The sequence below is a fragment of the Ischnura elegans genome, chromosome 3, assembly GCF_921293095.1.
Source record: "Ischnura elegans chromosome 3, ioIscEleg1.1, whole genome shotgun sequence".
In the NCBI taxonomy this organism is placed as follows: Eukaryota; Metazoa; Arthropoda; class Insecta; order Odonata; family Coenagrionidae; genus Ischnura; species Ischnura elegans.
In genome coordinates, this window is record NC_060248.1 from 102,783,041 (window position 1) to 102,803,315 (window position 20,275).

The following is a 20,275-nucleotide window of genomic DNA, read 5'->3' on the forward strand; positions in this document are numbered from 1 at the left end:
GCTACACTCTTTCTTGCTCACTAACCTTTCATTCAGTCCTAGAGATTAATGGAAGGAGGCTAGGCTGAAGAATTAGGGAAGCGAAGTGGCAGTCCAACAATGACTTCAAATAAATGCCCAGGACCCCTTGCCTTTTGTCCTTGGCCATTATAAGTTATCCAATAGGAATTTCTTGTCGGTGTCCACCAAAAGGGGAAGTGGCGGAGGGCTTTTTAATGGAAGCTTGATGGCTCTCAGTATACCATATGCTTTCGAAATTGCCTGAAATCTCAACTTCAAAGTTATTTATGCTGAAAATTATGACTTTCAAACAGGAATTCACAAAAAATCCAAATGTACTGCCACAGAAGATTTTTTTCAAATTAAATGATAAAAAATGGAAGTCTAGGGGAAATATTTTACTTCAAATGTCAAAGAAACGGTAATGCCAATAGTCCATTCCATCAAGTATATAATTTTCTGTTCCATTTTCCTAGGAATTTTGGCAATTTTAATTTTATTGATTTTGTAGTAAATGAGATGTGATTGTATAGTTGAATTCTGTTTGCTAACACTCAACGTTAATTTTTTTTCTACTAGGTTTGGTGGAATCGTTATGCCCAGAAGGGCATTTTCTTTGCAACAACAGCAATTGCATTGACAGTTCTCTCCAATGTGATTCTGAAAATGACTGTAAGGATAACAGTGATGAAGAAAACTGCCCATCCACTGGAACGCACATTCTGTCACCTTGCACTTTTGGAGCATGCTCACACACATGTGTGGAGAAAAAAGGTAGAAGTAGTTACACTTGTAAGTGTGCTCAAGGGTACACACATGGATGGGGTATGACTGGTCGTGCAACAGGATCATGCACAGCAGAAGGTATGTTAAAGGTGTAGAAAAACCTTCATAGTTCCCGGTAGAATTTGTTGCATCATTCATGCGTGATGTTAAAAATAATCTATTTTTTTAGTGTCATGCAAAATATTTTTGTTTTAATCAACTCTTTTAACACATTCAGCGTGGAGCACATCAATTGACATGGTCTCGTCCAAGCCTGGCCTTCAGCAAGCTTCCCTCTTTCGACCCATGTGCGCCATTTGTAAATAGCAGTACAAATTTGGTTATGGTGCAAAAACCTCTTTCTATTTTTCTTTCTTATTTTATCGGCCGATTCTGATGACGTTCATGAAATTCGGGCCCGCATTGAATGTGTTAATCCAATGAATGGTGGATATCTGCTCACTATTGGGTTCAGTTTATGATTTGCATGATGGTAATATTTGAGTGCCTTGATTTTACGTGCTACAGTGAAATATATAATGTGTACACCTGGACAGAATACAGAATATATTAGGTTGGATTTTAAAACTGTTAAAATAAAATTAAAATAATTTTATTTCAACAATTAATTACTTATATCATATTTCATCAATATTCAAAAACATTTTTTCATCTTTTACTCTGCTGTGTTACCATTATTGAAGATGCGGTAATTTTCTTATTATTTTTTAACTTAAAAGCCTTGGGGTCTTTTCCTAAAGAAGTTTCACATTCTCAAGTGTGTGTTTCTTTGATCATGATATTTACCTTGACTTGAATTTATTGAGAATAACTTTTCACCATGCCAAATCATTACAGAGTATCACTCATTTGTGCTCCTATGAGAATGTATGGTATGAATCTTTAATTTTGTTCATTTCTGTAGGAAAACCTGCCTATCTTATGATTGCAAGTGAAGCAGAGCTTAGGCGACTTAATCCATACAAACCTGGTGAAAGCACTGGTGAAAATCAATTTCTGGAGAAACAATTGTTCCCTACATATAAGATTGAGTCTGTGGATGTGTTCTTCGACCCAAAAGGACATTTGGTCTTCTGGACTGACCATCATAACAAAACAATACAACGCTTGAGGTTACCACCTGAAACGCCTATCCAGCAACCTCGTGTAAAGCGCCAAGTCATTGATGTCTTGGTAAGTTTTTTTTAAATGTGGTATCAATTTAATATTTACTTATAAAATTCTTTTATACCCTGTAGTTTTTATGTACAATTAAACGAAAGGTAAAACAGCTCTTATATTTTAAAATATATATATATTGGTGTATAAACCCCCGCCGAAAACACTGGAGATTAGATTAGCCTGGATAGCTCGGTGGTCTGAGCATCTGCCCGGAAAGCAGAAGGTCCGTGGTTCGATTCCCGGTTCAGGTGAACTTTTTTCCATGTGTTTTCGGCCTTCATTCCATCTCCACGCCACAGTGTGTCATCGTCCTGTATTTATGTTTCTCTATCTTTGTTTCAATTTCTTTTATATGTTATTATGATTATATATATATATATATATATATATATATATAATCATAATAACATATAATATATATATATATATATATATATATTTTACTTACACCTTGAAAGAATAAAATTTAACCATAAAATTTACAATAAATATATATCATTCATGTGCAGGTATTTAATGATTTAAGAAATTAATTAAGAAAATGTGCAAGTAAATTTGATGGAAGGAAATCATTCACTGCTCAAAACGACTCGAATCACGCAGTTGACGGCACGGTGTTGTCGACGGTAACCAAGGCGCCCATTTCAATCCGGCCCGGCGAGACGCCGGCGTGAAATACACGCAGTGCTACCTTGAGGCTTCTTTCAGATGCGATGACTTTTTGCCATGGCACCTTTTAATAATTTGTATAGACATGACATCAAGTGGCTTACTATGTGTTTTAATGACAATGTTTTTCATAAAGTGCAGCGCTGCGCGCCTTTCAAGTTAATTACGTCAGCTATGCAGACACCACCCCTTTCCAGTGGGCAACATTTCTTGCTGGTGGAAGTGCAGTCACAGTTTTTTAAGTTATCCCTCTTGTGAATAGCATTATTAATTTCCTAGAAACTAAGAAGTTTTCGCATAGTCATCTACAAGGTTTCGTCAATGATTTGCTGTTTTCCAGTAAAAGTTGGTATTAATTTCTGGAAAAAGAACAATTATTTACTTTCGCCACAATTCTTGATGTACGATTTAAAATCAGTGATTTCCAAGGTTCAAATAAAGTTGAGATGATAAAAAAATCAGTTGGATTTGGAGATGACAAGTCTATCTAAACAAAGTCACCCAACAAAAACATATACCATAGGAAAAGTGCAACCGAAAATAGCTGATGTGAAGCAACAACAATCAATGTGGGGAATTTATTCAAAACATAAAAGTTTATTTTAAAAATGTATTTGATATATCCTTTTTATTGATACATTTCTCAAGTGAAATAGAAGAAAAAAAAATATATGCTTTGAGCAATTCTAGTACTCGAGGTATTAGAATATTCAAGCAATGATTTAATATTCGAATTTGATATTGGAGTTCGAGAAATCTGCTATTCGATCCATCTCTATTTTTTATGTAAGAAAATGCTTATATCGTTCCTCTTACGTAAAATAAACTAAAAAGGTGAAAATATTTTTTACATATAGCATATGTTACTGCAATATCCATTTTCGTTTCTACGCCTCAGAAATTGAAATCTACCTTTAGGCCATTTAAAAAATCAAAGAATGGGTAAGATTTGATTTTAGAAAGCTTATTGTAATGCGAAAATGTCATTCTCTCTATAAAAAATACAATTAAGTGCACCAATCAAATATTTTGCCTTAGAGATGAAGAAAAGACGAACGTTTCGCCATTCTCATAGTTTTTCTCAAGTTCTTCTTCCCTCTTTTGACCACTTTCTACCTTTCATTGAGCATTCTACCTTTTTTGTGCCAAAAATAGCTTTCTGGTGTCAAAAGAAATAATAAGAATAGTCATAAGAAACACTGGTGTAGCTGCAGAGAAATGAAGATTAGGTAAATGAAACTCTACCTTAGATTAGTTTGTATCCTCCAATATAGGCAACTCACGCGTACCTAAGGTCAATGAAAATAGCATATCATAAAGGATAAAAGCGTAGTTTCCCTTAATTAAGGATTTTCTGGTGGAAAATAGCACTCTTTCGGCATCGCCAATTACGAGTTGACATATCTTAGCAGGAAGCTTTAACCAGCAGGTTATGCAGAAGTTGGAGGTTTACAACCCTTGGTGGATGATAATAATAAATTAAATCATGAATTCAGAGGTTTACAACCCTTGGTTGTAAATCTGTGAATTCATGATTTAATTTATTATTATCATCCATTGACATTCTTACATTCATTCCACATCTCTCTTTGTATGACCGTGATTTATCCAAATGCATTTCTCAATTAAATGTGTGAAAGTGATGAATAATGAAATGCGGCCATTTTTCGGGAATGTCTGACTATGCAGAACTGCAGCCAATGAGAAGCCCCAATTTTCCCCACTGCGAGCTCCTTTACCTTCTGTTGCCTGTGGAGTGCCACACACTGCACAAATTTTGCGAGTGGGCAGTTGTTGCTATTGCACAAGTTATCATAGCGAGGGCAGTTAAATTACAATTTAAATGGGGTGAAAACGAATAGTGAGGCAGATTACAACTTTAGAAAAGATTGAAATTCTCGAGGAAGTGGACCGAAATCCTCTCATAAAGTGAGTGGAATTAGCGCGAAGATTAAAAATTCCTGCATCCACACTAAGCACGATTGTAAGAAACGGTGAAAAAATCCTAAGTCAGTGTGACTAAAAGCGGAAGCGCATTCGTGATGGGAAATTTCCAGAATTCAAAGATGTTCTTCTTAAATGGTGCAAGCAATGGCTGGATCGGTGGTTTTAAAAAGAGACATGGATTAGTTTACAGATGCGTGTGAGGTGAGGCAGCCAGTGTTAACCTTGGTGTCGTTGAAACTTGGAAAAATAGAAGCCTGCCAAAGTTAGAAGGTTACAGCCCCGATGACATTAATAGTGCCCATGAGAGTGGTTTATTTTTTAATTTATTACCAGATCGAACATATGCATTTAAAGGAGAAAAATGTTTCGGTGGAAAATTAAACAAAGAGAGGCTGACAGTTTTCTTATGCTGCAATGAGAGTGGGACTGACAAGCTGATGCCCTTTGTTCTTGGAAAATCTAAACAGGTGACTTTTCTCACTGCTATTCATTGATATATTATAAAAACAAACTTCACACACAGCTTTGATCTTGATAGCTTGATTGTGAAATGTCATACCCACGGTTAACAACGGAGGTGAACACGCCACTGACAATTTTTACATTAATGTCAGACATTTATCGATTGCGAAATGGCACACTTTACAATGCAATCACAATGGAGCACAGATTATTACAACTCTTGACCAATGTTTTTCAACCTTGTCAAACTTTGTGCATTACAACCACTGGCACTGTGATTACCAGCAGTAGATTAACAGGAGTTGTCGCGTTCCAAATAACACTATTTTGCCACAAAAGATATTAGCAGAAATATCCAAGCAGCGAGCTAAAGTTGTATTCACTGGTATTCATAATAATACAAGTGCTAGGGGATCGGGTTGGTGTGGTGGCTAGAGTGTTGGCTTCCCACCCGGCGGGCCCGGGTTCAAATCCCGGCAGTGGCAGAGAATTTTCAGAGACTGCCCGATCCCTGCTTGAGTGTTGTGTGGAGGACATTTCAAGCGCAACACTCCGTCCGTCGGATGGGACGTTAAGCCGTGGTCCCCTTGGCGCCTTTCGTTAAGAGCAAGCTAATGCCGACGCCAGGTTTCTCTCCACCCTTCCTTTCCTACCCTTTCCCTCATGGCGCAAATGACCTCAGCTGTCGCTCGCCTCCTCCAAATACCATACCAATACAAGCACAAGCAGTCCTAAACAACAAATTTTCTGTTACCTATGAAGAAATGGATGAAGTTATTGTAACTTGTAAATAGACTAGTTTATGTAGAGGGATTTGAGCAGCTTGTGAAGGGACCAATGAGAGGAAGTAAAATATTAGATGTGTTCCTTATTAGGCCATTTAAGGGTGTTCAAAGCTTTGAAATAATACCGGGTATAAGTGTTCACTTGGTGGTTTCTATTAAGCTAGAATGGTCACCCACTAAGTCAAAGAAAAAAAGTAGAAAAATTCATCTGGAACTATAAAAAAGGAAATGTGACGGGTTTTAAAAACATGCTAAGAGAATATTTTCCAAAATGGGCGGGTCAAGGTGCTATTAGATAATTATAGACCAGTAAGCCTATCGTCAGTAGTGTGTAAATTAATAGAAAAAGTTATCGCTAGGTACTTGTGCAAATTTTGAGCCACAAATCATTGGTTATTCATGTATCAGCACGGGTTCAGGAAGGGCTTTTCTTGTGAGACCCAGTTACTAGGGTTATCGTAGGACATTGTGGAAGTCCTGGATCAAGGCAGTGAAATTGATGCGGTGATCATTGATTTCAAAAAATGTTTTGATGAAGTGCCACATGTTCAATTGATAGGGAAAATAAGTAGGCTACAGATAGATGATAGGATTAAAGTAAGGATTACGGAATTTTTGAAAGGTAGATCTCAGAGGGTAAGAGTAAGTGAAGGATATTATATGGAGATAGCAGTAACATCAGGGGTCCTGCAAGGAAGCATATTAGGTCCACTATTATTTTTAATATACATTAATGACATCCATGTGGGAGTTGACTCCAAAATACCCTTTTTGCGGATGATTGCATAATTTACCGAAGGATCAAAAGCTGTGAAGACCAGTGTATCCTTCAAAATGACCTAAATAAAATAACTTCATGGATAATCTCCAACAAAATGGATGTGAATATGAGAAAATGCAAGCAAATTACATTCACGAGAAGGAGAAACAAGGATAATGGGTCATACAGCTTGCTCGGGGAAAATATTTCCAAAGTTGGTGACTTAAAATACTTGGGGGATAATTTCACATCTAATCATGATTGGGTAATGCATATTGATCAGGTGGTAGGGAAATCATTTAAAACCCTACATTGGGTCACGCAAAATATAAAAGAGAGCAAAAAAGAAACCAAAGAAATGGCCTACATGACCATGGTTCGACCTGTACTTGAATATGCAACTTCGGTGTGGGATCCCTACTGTAAAAATGAATCTTTAAAGCTTGAAAAATTTCATCGAAAGGCAGCCAGTTATACTCTAGGGAAACATAGAAGGGGGAAAGTGTATCAGCTATGCAAGGGAGCTTAGGATGGAAACATCTTAAAGAGAGAAGAACCATAAATAGGCTATGCGGGGTGTACAAAGCCTTTGCAAATGAGCAGGGTTGAAAAGAAATAGGTCTGAAGCTGGACTCACCCTGCTACATGGGAAGGGAAGGTTATAAATTCAAAATTAAGTTAAAAAAACAGAAAACAGACATTTTGAAAAAATCCTTCTTACAAAGGAGAATAAAGGAGTGGAACAACCTGCCTGAAGTTATTTTGAAGATCTTCCCTGCAGATGCAAAAATTTTTAGGAAGAAGTGTTCATCACTTATTGATTAATCACATAATGGTTTAAAAGGGAGAGTGTGAAATTGGGTTAATTGGGTCAATGTTCATTTTTTAGTTGTATTATAGTTGAATTAATGTATTTAATGGATTGTTAGAAATTGGTTTATTGATACAATGTTAAATTCTTAGTAGTTTTTGATTAGAATTAATGTATTATTTTTTACCATGTGTGTCTTTTACATTTCTTAACTTTGTATTAGATAGGTACATCTGTTATTCGTGTGTATCCATCCAATGCTGCCACCAGGCAATAGTCTACTTGCAGCAATGTGTAATAGTAATAATTTAAATATTAAAGCATAGTGGACATTAGAAAACATCAACATTGTTCTAATTACATAAATGAATGAGGAGCCGTCAATAACATCAACTTACAATCAATGTATCTACCTCCAACGGCCATGACTCAGACTGCTACTTCAATGTTACTTGGGTTTTATAAAATTTTTGGTTTAACTGCTCCAGTTTTATATTGTATGTGCTTACTCAGATGTTAATATTATAAATAATGCAAAATATGAGGGCCTCCGAGCCTCTATCACCAGATATTTTGCTTTCAATTGAAAGTAACCAACACGTATCATAAACAAAGCTCTCACAACTGCTGGCAACTCAACAAACTATCACAATGTGCCGGACTACCTCCAGTGTCGCCAAACCTCCAGCACCAGGACTTATTAGCTTAAGAAGGCATTGGTAGTATACATTGCGTATGTTTATGGTCTACATCGAACTTTCATCAGTTAAGTTACCTGTAGACTCGAAATATCCCATATTTATGCATCTACAATTTTTTGATTGCTCTAAGGGTAATATTATTAAATACTGGCTTCAGTAGAATGAATAAAGTAATCTCAAGATTAGGAAAATAAACTTCAGTAAGTTGTTATAACTACTGTAAGAGCTTCACCGCATGTGTAGACACTCTTAATGGTGGTATGCTTATAACTGGAATGCGATGTACAACATAATGTTCGAAAACTTCGGCATTCTTGACTATAATTATTGCTATGTAATTCCTTTCAGATGACCAATCTTGGGCAGCCTCGAGGAATTGCTGTGGACTGGATTGCTAAGGTTCTGTACTGGGTTGATGCTGGAAAGGACTCTATATTTATTGCGACCTTTGATGGGACCAAGAAAAGGACATTGATTTCAACCCAAATGGATCAGCCTCATGACATTGTGGTTGATCCAGAATCAGGGTATGTTTAATTATCATATAGCTTACGCATAAAGCAGATAAATTATGTATGTATCATGTTTGAAGCTGTGTTTACTCCAGGGATGGGTTGTTTCATTTTTTTGGTTCTCAGTTCCACCAGTTCATCTGGTGCATATGCAACCAAAAAGAACCACTATCGAAGTAATTGGTGAGGAAACTAATTTTAACCCTGTTCATTCATTGAAAGTAAAGGTTTTGTAAAAAAAATTGTAAAATGATATACAGTTGAAGACTCATAAGAAACTTGAATAATTACTTCATTTTATAGCAGGTAATTAAAAATACATTTGGATACGGAAAAATATCCGAAGATCTGACTCGAGAAATCAAAGATCAGATCCAGACCTGGATCCAAAAAAAAACCTGGATCCGTCCATCCCTAGCACGCATATAAAGTCGCTGGTGATTGTACATAGGGCTACAGTTCCATGCATTGTTTTATTCTGTGTGATTTTGCCGCCTCTGCTCAGGAGAAATGGAGTTGGGGAAAATTCTATTGTCTATGCGAGCACGCTGATCAAAACTGTCTCACATTGTATTCTGAGGAATCTGAGGTTAAATGAAACATTGGTGACACTTATATAGTTACCGGCTAAACTCTACATAAGTAAAAACTTTATTCTTTCTCAACTTGGAGGTACAGTGGAACTTGGTTAGTACGTTCCTCCTTAGTACGTTTTCCTCCTTAGTACGACGATTTCTCTCGGTCCCGGTACCAACGGAACAAAATACAGGTAAAAGTATTTGGTTAGTACGTTTGAAAAAATTGCGCTTTCCTGGTTAGTACGCTCAATTGCTAGCCGTGACGCAACCCGCAATTCGTTCTCCAGTATTTTCTTGTGTCGTAAAGCTCCGAATTCATGATTTAATTTACTATAACTAGCCATTAAAATTCTTGCATTCATTCCACATATCTTTCTTCGACCGTGAGTTATCCAAATGCATTTCTCAATTGTTATGACGCAATGAATTATAAAATATGGCCATTTATCAGGAATGTCTGACTATGCAAAACTGCAGCCAATGAGAAGCCCCAATTTTCCCCACCCCGAGCTCCTCACCTTCTGTTGCCTCCGGAGTGCCCACTGCGCACAAATTTCACGAGTGGGCAATTATTGCTATTACACGAGTTATCATGATGAAGAAATGAGTCTTATTCAATTCCCACTTTATCTAAAGCAGTACTGCACGACGTCAATGCTACGTAGTACGTGCGTATTTGACTACTGCTGCGGGAGCAGACGATGCTCTGAATCTCCACGCGAAGCTTAGCTTAAAAATACTTAATCTCGGCACGAAAGCAGACGACATTAAACAAATTTTTAAAGTAAATTTCAACTGTATAATATAAAATCTTCTTGTAATTACGTCGTAATCTAATAATCTTGCGTGTTATTATTCGATATATCGATCGCTATAACAATCGATATGGCTTTATTCCAGAAGCGTGTATGTGTACGGCTGTTGCCGTAATTTAAGGTTAATATAATTTTGACCAATTTTTATGATGTTTAAAAACAACCCGTTGACATACTCAGGGTTGTTTTTATATTCTCCGAGTATGCTGTGACAAAAAAGAAGTGACTTAGCTATACTTGTCCTCTTTCTATAAATACATTATAGGATAAATCACGGGAGAAAGACGCCGTTTTCATGTAACTGTCTTCGGGAAATCTATGAAACATCGTGATTTTTACTCACATGGTATTGTTTTTCATTCTAGCGCCCATTTTCTTTATTTTAAAGGTGAAAAGAGTTCAGGAAGGCGATCCTACGAGAACTACCGATAGTAATTGTAATTATGACGACTTTTCCACAGATTGCAATTACCCCGACTGCTATTTATTACTTTCCTCGTTAGCACGTTTTCCTGGTTAGTACGTTCATTTTTTGTGGTCCCTTCAGAAACGTACTAAACAGGTTCCGCTGTATTTGGGAAAATTAGGCCCATGATAATAGATGGTTTTTTCCTCGGGCATTCTCCTTTGTGTAAGGCATAAGAAGTATGTATATAAAAGAATGTTCAAACATGACTGGCCTAATCATTGCCATGAGTCTTAGACTTTCCTTGGATGTTTCTGGTGGTTGACTGTGGTACTCAAATGGATGACACAATAAAGCAGCTGTTGACTGATATTTCTTAGTTTCCTAAATTTCTCATATTCTTTTGGCCAATTTCATCGTAAAACTTAGGATCTTCTCGTTAAACTGTCAGGTGACCTGCACATATATATTTCATTAGATCTAACGGAGTGCATTTTGACTTCTGCCTGACACAGACAACTGGAATATTTTTTATACAATCTACTCTCTCGTAATGATGAACACACCATTTTAAGTTGAAGAAAGTGTTATGTCTACAATGGCATTTTTGAGAACTGAAACAAAAAACTCTTTCATGTGATGGTCTTGAATGGAATTTTATCAAGAGTAATATTGAATGTATTTTAACTTTGCTAAATAGTTATATTCTTATTTGATAAAGGGAATAGCATTTTCTTCAGTTTCATGTCATCAGTTCTTATTATACCTTACTGTTTTAAGGCATAGATTTTTTCTTTACAAATGCATATCGGGTTTAATTTTGTGAATTTGAATATTTTAAGTGGCCCATCAAAATTTTGGCCAGAATTTTTATTTAAAATTTGTGTAATTTACCTAAAACCTTCACACATGTTACATATTTGGGTGGTTTTGGAGCTGTTTATAAGGTCTTCATAGTAATGATTTGTGATTTGGTAGTTAATATGGAAAAAAATCTTGCCTTTAACTTTGTAGGCAGATGTTTTGGTCAGATTGGGGAGCCAATGCAAGAATCGAAGTTGCCCGAATGGATGGAACTGGACGCCAGACTTTAGTTGAATCACGAGTGTATTGGCCTACTGGGTTAGCTATAGATTACCCTGCAAGGCGCCTATATTGGACTGATCCAAAGGCTCATACCATTGAAAGTGTGGACCTGGAGGGAAAAGATCGGCAGCTAGTGAAGAGATTTTCTCAAGGTGAGATAGCTCTCAAGTGTTTGTGGAATTTGTATGATTTATGTTAGTTATAATTGAGGGTTAAATTGAATGAGTTCTAAATGTTGTGAATGGCCTACTTTTTTGGTAATCTTTGATAACTTCATCAGAAAGCATTGTTGCCTGAAGATTCTGTGGCATCAAAAAACATTGCAATTAATTTTTTATTAAATACCATTTGACTGCAAAATATTTAATGTTCACTAACAGTGGCCCCATTGCACTAAGTGTATCTGAATTATGTTGAGTTCAATTAAGCTTGGGTGCTTTTTATTCCTACTCCTGATAGAATATGGATCATCTCATTGCTTCTGAAAAAAAAGTGCTCCATACATAGCTGTTTACTTTCCCTGTTTACTCCTTGGATTTAATAGCTTCATGTGTCATTTAAGTTAAGATGCTCTAAGTTTTGTGCAGATGTAGATTTTTATGTGTAACTATAAACATAACATTTACTTTCTATCCAGCTTTATAATCATGTTTATTTTATTATTTATTTTCAGAAAATAAACCTTATAAAGTGGAAGTATTTGAAGATAACCTTTATGTTACCACTTATCAAACAAACAATGTTTTAAGATTGAATAAATTTGGAAGAGGAAATGTTACATTTTTGGTAAAAGGACCCACCAAGGCTTCAGATATTCTCATTATTCAGGAGAATAAACTTTCAAAAACACGTAAGTTTTGAGATACTGCGACTCAGGAGAGAGATATACATTCAGTTTAGGAAATTGAATAAAAGGTCAAACTGGGCTCCTACTCAACCGTGAAAACATTAATATCGTGAATAAGCTGTGATTTTTGTCTAACATGAAAAAAAAAACTGGAAATAGCAGTGAATTTTGTCGTAAAACCTTAAAAATCTCTCAAACTTGATAGTAAAACTACAATTGACGAATCTAAAGAAAAAACGATGTTTATATAAATGATCATGTTTCGAGGCCAAGTCACTTGCAGATGCTGTCCACGAATTTATCTGCGTACGTTAATTCGAAGCGCAATTATTGGTTTGTGTACCATGACGGCACATTGACCTGAGCCTGTCATTGGAAGACCGGTAACCGGGTAAAGTGCTCATTAACTCTGGCAAAAAATCAGGCACTTGTCTTCTTCACTTCCCTGCCACCTTGCTGCCTCCATTTTCCCGCTCGCATCATTTAGCCAGACCTGAATTTTGCTAAATACAGTTGACATCATGAGAGATAGTACTTTCATTGCTGCGTCTGCATTCACGGCATCTGTTGCGTTTGCTACATTTATTTCTACATTCATTATTCATTTATTGCTACATTAGTTAACGTGCAGCCAATGATTTTTTATGTGATCAATATTTCTGCCTAAAATGTCTTATTGACAGTTTGTGAATTTGTTGACATTTAGACTATGAAAACCTGGAAAAAACTATGAATTTTATAATTTAGTTAGCGTGGGAACCCTGTCAAATATAAATGGGTGGTAGTTGAAGATTTTATCCCAGTTATTACCTTTGCATTAAGCCACTTGGAAGCCCATCACGTGCTCTATTCAGGAAATTTTAATTTGTATTTCTTACTGCATAAATTATGAACTTTATAATCATGAAAAAAGTGCAGTCTCTCGTTTTGCTTTAAAATGTATTTTTTAGGTGTTATCACTAATAATTTTTTTATGCCTAGTAATAATTTTGTTTGTTCCAGTGAGCAATCCTTGCATTTCTCATCCTTGTCACGAGAGTGCTCTGTGCGTTATAAGATCTCCCACCACTCGCTCCTGTCTTTGTCCGGATGGAAATGAGCCATCATTAGGTGGCCATGCCAACTCTGACAAAAGTCTCTCGTCAGCTGAAAAAGATGTAGGTGAAAGGGGGTCGTCAGAGAACACTATTACCTGCATCCCTATTGGCAGTACTGACAGTTCTAACAATAGGACAGGATGCAACTTGAACTGCCATCGTGGAACATGTCGTATTATTCCTGGATCGGGCCCTCAGTGCATATGTGAAGATCCTTACGAAGGGGAGAGATGTGACCACTTCAGGTGCTCTGGCTATTGCAAAAACAATGGATTGTGCTTCACTGATCTCATATCACCGACTCCTGATGGATCAAAGCGTCCTTTGAAGGTTAGCATTATTTAATCTTCTCGGTGTAACTATTTTCAGTCAAGAACAGTTTCTTTTTATATATTAGTCTGTTTTAAAATGGAAGCATGTTGTCACATTTGTTAACTTTTTGTTAGGCTCTTTATCCTTTTTTTAGTGACATAAAATCATGGTAGGGATCTATGCATGAAAATTCCACCAAAGTAGTGATAGTAATATACATTAAGTCCTTGATATCCGAACAAGATGCATTCTGAGACCTTGTTCACAAGCTGAAAAACCTTTGCAAGGAATTTAAAAGTGTAGTTATCGTGAAACATTTAGCACTGCATTACGATTTTGTGTCAACTCACTTAACGATAGTCATGAATTCATTTGGCTGAGCATGCGATGTGCCCGGAGGTGAAAAAAATTCACTGCCACTCAGGAAAGAAAACGGGCAAAACGCTAAACAGTTCTTCATTTCACAATGGTTTAATTGATGCCAAAATAGTAACTAAAAAATTTCACCACTCGTTTATGCAATGTTGCACTGGTTTTTCGCCATGGTTGTGTTTGTCTTCAACTTAACTTGCAAGAAATGCAGACATGAAAACGTTATGTCTCCAAATCTTGCAATATAATTTAAACACTGTATTACCAAAATCATCTCCTGCAACCAGGTTTTTTGTAGCTATTGACTCACCTATGTCTCAAATAATTTTATTTAATAATAGTGAAGCATTTAAATTTTTAAGCTTACCACCATATAGAAGTTTTTATTTTGAAATTTTGTCAACCTATAAAAATTCCATTACTCTTATTAATTGGAAAGGAAGTTGTATTGAATGGGAAAGTAATGAAGTTACACATCATCAAAATCACAACTTCTTCTGCAAAGTCAATATATGTTTTTGCTTTCTGTCTTATGTATGATTTCAAACTTTTCCGGTGAATAGAATGAATATAAGCCTTTTCTTGGGTGTCCGTGCAGGTAAGAAAATGTAAGGCACCAAAATTTAGATTTTGGCCTTAGATTTTCTTACTCACGTGGAAACCCGAGAAAAATTTATGCTCTCTATCCTTTTACCTTATAACTATTAACTGCCCAAAATTATTTTCACTTTGTGGCTATATAAAGAAACATGAAGTAAAATATTTTGTAAAATTTCGTAATAGTTTTTGTATTACCCCAGAAAGTAAGTTTAACTCCATTCAACATCATTTGAAGTAAATTTTTTTGCCCCTTCAATTTGGAATTAACAGGATTTTACTGAACAAAATTATTAACCTCCACAGATTAGTAGTTAAAGGCATTTTTTTATTTTACATATAGTGTAACTGCCCCGCTGAATGGACAGGAGAGCGATGTGAAGTCCCTGTACATTTGTGTTTGGGACACTGCTACAATAATGGGTCATGTTATACCCCTCACTCTGGAGTTGCCGCGTGTAAATGCCTTCCAAATTTCACTGGTGAGTAAATTGTCATGCATTGACGTTTTCGCTGTGAGTGAATTGTGTTAAATGGAATATAAGTAATTATAATGGAATAGTTCATTGAAGTAAGTGACTTATTGATAAAGCATGGATTGTTTTCTGAATATGAATGAGGTATTAGAAGCATAAAATATGAGGCCATCTCTTGTGATTTTACTCATAGGTCCTCGATGTGAAAGCTGCATTGGCCTCACTTGTCAAAATGGGGGAGTATGTCGTGAAGTCACTGATACCAGAGGACAAACTAGAAAAGAATGTGTGTGCAGCAATGGCTTCCTTGGGCCGAGGTGTGAAAAGTCTGAATGTGATGGATATTGTTCTCAGGTGAGGTAGCTGGTGGAATCGTGTAGTTTGTAAACTGAGGTGTTGGAGTGACTAAATCACCTAGAAGTTACATCCATCCACTGCATTCCACAGGAAAAATTTGATACTTGGTTGAAAATAGTTTTTAAGTTTGCATACTTTCATTATATTGGGTACTCATATTTGCCCAATCTAGCTGCATAAAATCAAGATTTTATTGTAATTATTGAAGCATGAAGTCACTCGGGAAAATACTTTTTTCTCCTCCACCAAATACCTTCGGTTTACCTCTCATTTGCTAAGACATTCAAACCGGTGTTTCATATGCGAGTATTTTAAGGCTCATGATTTGATTCTAGTCGAGTAATTCTAATCCGATTACTTCTCATTCATTTATTTGAATATTTTTTTGGCTTCCTAGAATTGGTGATTTATTTATAGCTGATTTCATCTCCCTTGTACCAAGTTTTTGGGTGAATTTCATTTATTACTGAATTATTATGGAATTAGCTGTGGCCTTACGTATAATTTAAACCTTATTTTGCAAACATTTTTTGGGTAACCCAAGTAAGACCTTACCATTCGAAATGATTACGAGGAATAAGTTATAATTTTCTTTGTAATTCATATGTCCTACTTAGTCCAATCTTGTTTATTCTGTTTTTTTTTTCTACTATTTCATAACAAAATAGCCTTAACCCTTCTGTGACTATGCGGGGTAACTCAGTTACTGCAAATTATGTTAATGTTGTATAATTTTTTTATTTTGTTTCTTTGATATTTTTGTGTTTGAGATCAACCACTTTGTTATTGTTTAGGTGACAAATGATTTTTTTTGCATTTAAATGGTTTTTGAAAACTTCAATTTTTATTGGTGGGGTAACTGAGTTACCTCGCAGAGATGTTGGCGGGAAGAAAAAAACTTGTTTGTTATATGAGTGCAGAGATAAAAGTTAAAGGCAATACATTTTACTATATTATAACTTCAATAGCACCAATTTTCTACATGATTACCCTTTTGTATTTGTTTTTTCATAGCGTGTTAGTCAATGTACAGTTACAAAGGCAGAATATGAAAGTTTCCACTGATTTCACACAAAATCAATGTGAGATATGAAGTGAAACACTTTGCACTTTCCACATAAAAATTTATTAAACTAGAGTCGACATGTTTCACTGCTGGAGTCTTGATAATGCTGCAGTGCAGCGAAACATGTCGACTCTAGTTTAATAAATTTTTATGTGGAAAGTGCAAAGTGTTTCACTTCATATCTCATAATGGATCTCCACAAAGTATCTGCCTCATCCATCCAATTCTTCAAAATCAATGTAAAACACCTTAATCTATCCCACATTGTATTGATAAATGATACAAAGCAAGATATAATATCATTTCAAAAAGAGACATGGTGTTGAATTACGGAAAAGACTAAAATACAACTTATAATTTATGAATTATAAATTGGGTAGGTGAGATATCCCACACAGTCGTTTGCGTAAGTTTTCCAGGCACAGTCATCGAAGGGCTAATCCAAATCTAATTTTATCATCTTGTTTTACTTATTCTTCACTGCTTAAAGTGAGGACTTGAGTTTATGCCTTATTTTGAAAGTTCAGGGTTTGATGATGATGGTAGTATTACCTGAGCTTATGTATGAGGTTCAGATAAGATACATTCATTATCATGGAAATAAGACAGAATGGCCATTTTAAAAATGATTTGTTTAATCTTTAGGGAAATTGCAGCCTAACATCAAATGGACCTGTGTGTCGCTGTCCACCTGGTTACTCAGGGAAAAGATGTGAGCAGTCATTATGCAAGGGGCACTGCCTTAACCAGGGTAAGTTAAATGATTTACCAGAGGCTTTATGAAGCATTACACTAACAGCTAAAAGTAGTAATAATTTATTTTCCTGAGGAAGAATAAGTATTGTCTCAGTTAACACACGTGCATGTTTACGTATAGAATGTGTGTAGATCTTGTAGATATGCTACTGCTTTATATGTAGTTAGTGTATCTGGATAAGGTTTGTGCACCAGTGTGTGTGAAACCCCTAAGTAATAACATTTTTTTTAAATTTTACAATTGCCTTTATTTGCGTATACAAACTTGGTCCTTCTAAGCCATATAGCTTGTCAGAAGGTTCCAGGTATTCAATACAACATGTGGCACATTGAGAGCATAGCATTTATATTACATTTGTCACCATTAGGTGTGTTTAATTAATTCATGGTTGAGAGGTAGACAAGGCTGTAGCTAGAAAGAATGATTGAGGGTGTTTGTGTAGAAATGGGATAAAGTATAGGGAGTTCATTTGGAATGGGTTCCATTAACAACATATCTGCCAATCATTTCCGGAGGGCTCAAATCCCTGAAGCCCCCATAATCTCTGCGACCTGAACAGGCGACACCCTGTCTTGTCTTTCATTTGAGCCGTTTATATTTCTGATGACCCAATAAGCTAATATCTGATGTGTAAAATATTTACAATAGTTACCACAAAAAAAGTTATTACAAAACCTTTCAATCCTAGTTATCAACCACAAATGAAATGCACAAAAATTGTGAAAGTTTGCTATCAACCAATGGAAATCACTAAATTAGTGAGGGTAAGTAAATCACCCATACACATTTTGACACTATTTGTGATAATACATTGTGAGCAAGGTAAATTAATCACCATAAACTAAATTATTGCTTGTATTCCTGGAGTCAGCAGCTGTCAACCCCTTTCCATTTGGCAGAGGCAGCTCACAATGATAAAGTGCACGAAAAAAAGTAAACGGAGAAAATAACATTTGTACGAAGAAGGCAGCTGATCATAGCTTATTGCCGAACATAGCTGTTTGTTGGTTATTAACAGCTGGTAACTGTAGGGATTAGTCAGTTTGATTTTTCAGCTCTCAGTTCCATCCATTCTTGAGGTTTGATCTGGAACTAGAGTCAAGGGCAAAAAGAGTAGGTGCCAAAATAATTAGCATAATTACCAGTTTTATCCCTGTTCATTCTTGGTAACTCAACTTCAACTCATCATTAGGCCCTGCTCTTTGATTTGTAATTTTATGAGGAAACTAAAGAATTATTTCTCATTTGAAAAAGGCTTGATTTAAAGATCATTTCTAAGTTTTGTTCGTATTGATTGTATCCTACTGATTCTAATACTTGCTATTAAGAGTTTTATTTGATGTATTCATCTTTTGCGATTGTTCTTCTACAATAGTTTTCTGATTGTTTTCCTCTGATTTTAATGGTATTGTGACCTGGCAAAAAGTGGACAAAACTATTTTGCCTCTCTTAAATTTAATTTGCCTCGGTGGTGGTGGGTGCCTTTGCCTGCCAAAGCGAAGACCGCTGCTTCAAGTCAAAATCTGAGGGGACAATATCATGTTTTTTCCCCTGATGTAAAAGGTCTTAATTGATCTATTTTCAGGGCAGTGAAGAGAAATAAATAAAAGTGTGATGATTTATATATTGGAGGTTATTTGTTATTTTTCATGTTTTGTTTGTTAATAAATAAAAGTTAATTAAGTGTTGGATTCAGTTTTAATATTTCAAGCCCGTTGTCCTAATTTTAGAGCTGTGAACCCGTAGTGAAGGAACATTAAGTATCCACATTAGTTCCGAGTAGGGGAAGAAAGCGTTATACTTCAGACCCCTAGTAAGGTTCAAGAAAAGCTTTGATTCAATAAGATCAAATAATGTGAGATCAAGGTGAATTTTTCTGCAGCTTGTTTTCCATTAAATCTGCATACCTTAATACCTGTAAAAATATATTATATCTCATGGATCCTGAATCTAAAATGTCTTGTGTCTCAGTATTCTTAGGTCTCTTTTTAGTAATTTTCTCCAAGTTAATGATTATTATTCACCAAATGTTGTAATTTTCCTTTTTTAACTATTTCTAGGGACTTGCCATTATAGTGCTAAAAAGCTAATTTGTGAGTGTCCTCCCGGATTTGCTGGTCGTCGCTGTGAAGCTCTTGCTTGCCCATGCTCTGAGTGCCAGGGGAGATCACCTGAGGATTCAGTTTCACCCTCATCAAAATGCAAGTGCCCCTCGGAGAGTGTGTGCCAAATGAGTGGTTCCAAAGAAAATTCAGCAGATGAGAAATGTCATCCAGGGATGTGCAATAATGGAGGAAAATGTGTTATCCTAAAAGGTGTTCCCAGATGCAGGTAGGTGATGGCTTATATATTAAGGTGAAATGCATTAGTCTCTCTTCCTATTGGGTGATTAATTATGATTTTTTACATTATTCTCTGCCAATGGAGTTCAATGGAATTCTTTCATTGCTTATAATTTACATTTAGATTTACCATTGCCTACAAATTGGTGATGCTGAAATTATGGTGTTCTTTGGCTGCATGCTGATATTATTGATTGATTATGTTCATAGTTGAACATTGCATATTATTGTTGGCTACTGAAAACAAAAAATCTTATTATCATGTGTAAAAAAAGTTCTATTGGAAATATTTGTAGCTTAATAATATTTTAATAAAATTAAAATTATTTTAAAATTATAAATAAAGTGCTGTCATGGTAATATACTTTCTTAAAGTTTTAATTACCTAAAATGGGAACGATTTCCTATACTAATAACGTGGCCAAGTGGGATTGAAAGGTGGGAGTGATGTGCTAATCAATGCATCAAAACTGAGTTAGAATCTATGGTACTTCACGATTGCTAGTGATGTATAATGGAAATGATAAAAATTGATATCAAATTTTGACAATGTAAGTTTTCTGTCATTAAATC

The 20,275-nt window shown here is 35.7% G+C and overlaps 1 protein-coding gene across 2 annotated transcripts in view; it reads left to right on the forward strand.

The window, feature by feature from the left end:
* LOC124156267 (prolow-density lipoprotein receptor-related protein 1) overlaps positions 1-20,275 on the forward strand; it is a 217,868-nt gene that overhangs the window by 184,711 nt on the left and 12,882 nt on the right. For both annotated transcript variants that reach the window (XM_046530694.1, XM_046530696.1), the window contains exons 62-71: positions 580-864; positions 1,691-1,959; positions 8,431-8,609; positions 11,408-11,631; positions 12,153-12,329; positions 13,329-13,753; positions 15,048-15,186; positions 15,374-15,534; positions 17,249-17,354; positions 19,421-19,691. In XM_046530694.1, the coding sequence (XP_046386650.1) occupies positions 580-864; positions 1,691-1,959; positions 8,431-8,609; positions 11,408-11,631; positions 12,153-12,329; positions 13,329-13,753; positions 15,048-15,186; positions 15,374-15,534; positions 17,249-17,354; positions 19,421-19,691 (2,236 nt within the window). The remainder of the gene's footprint in view (positions 1-579; positions 865-1,690; positions 1,960-8,430; positions 8,610-11,407; positions 11,632-12,152; positions 12,330-13,328; positions 13,754-15,047; positions 15,187-15,373; positions 15,535-17,248; positions 17,355-19,420; positions 19,692-20,275) is intronic.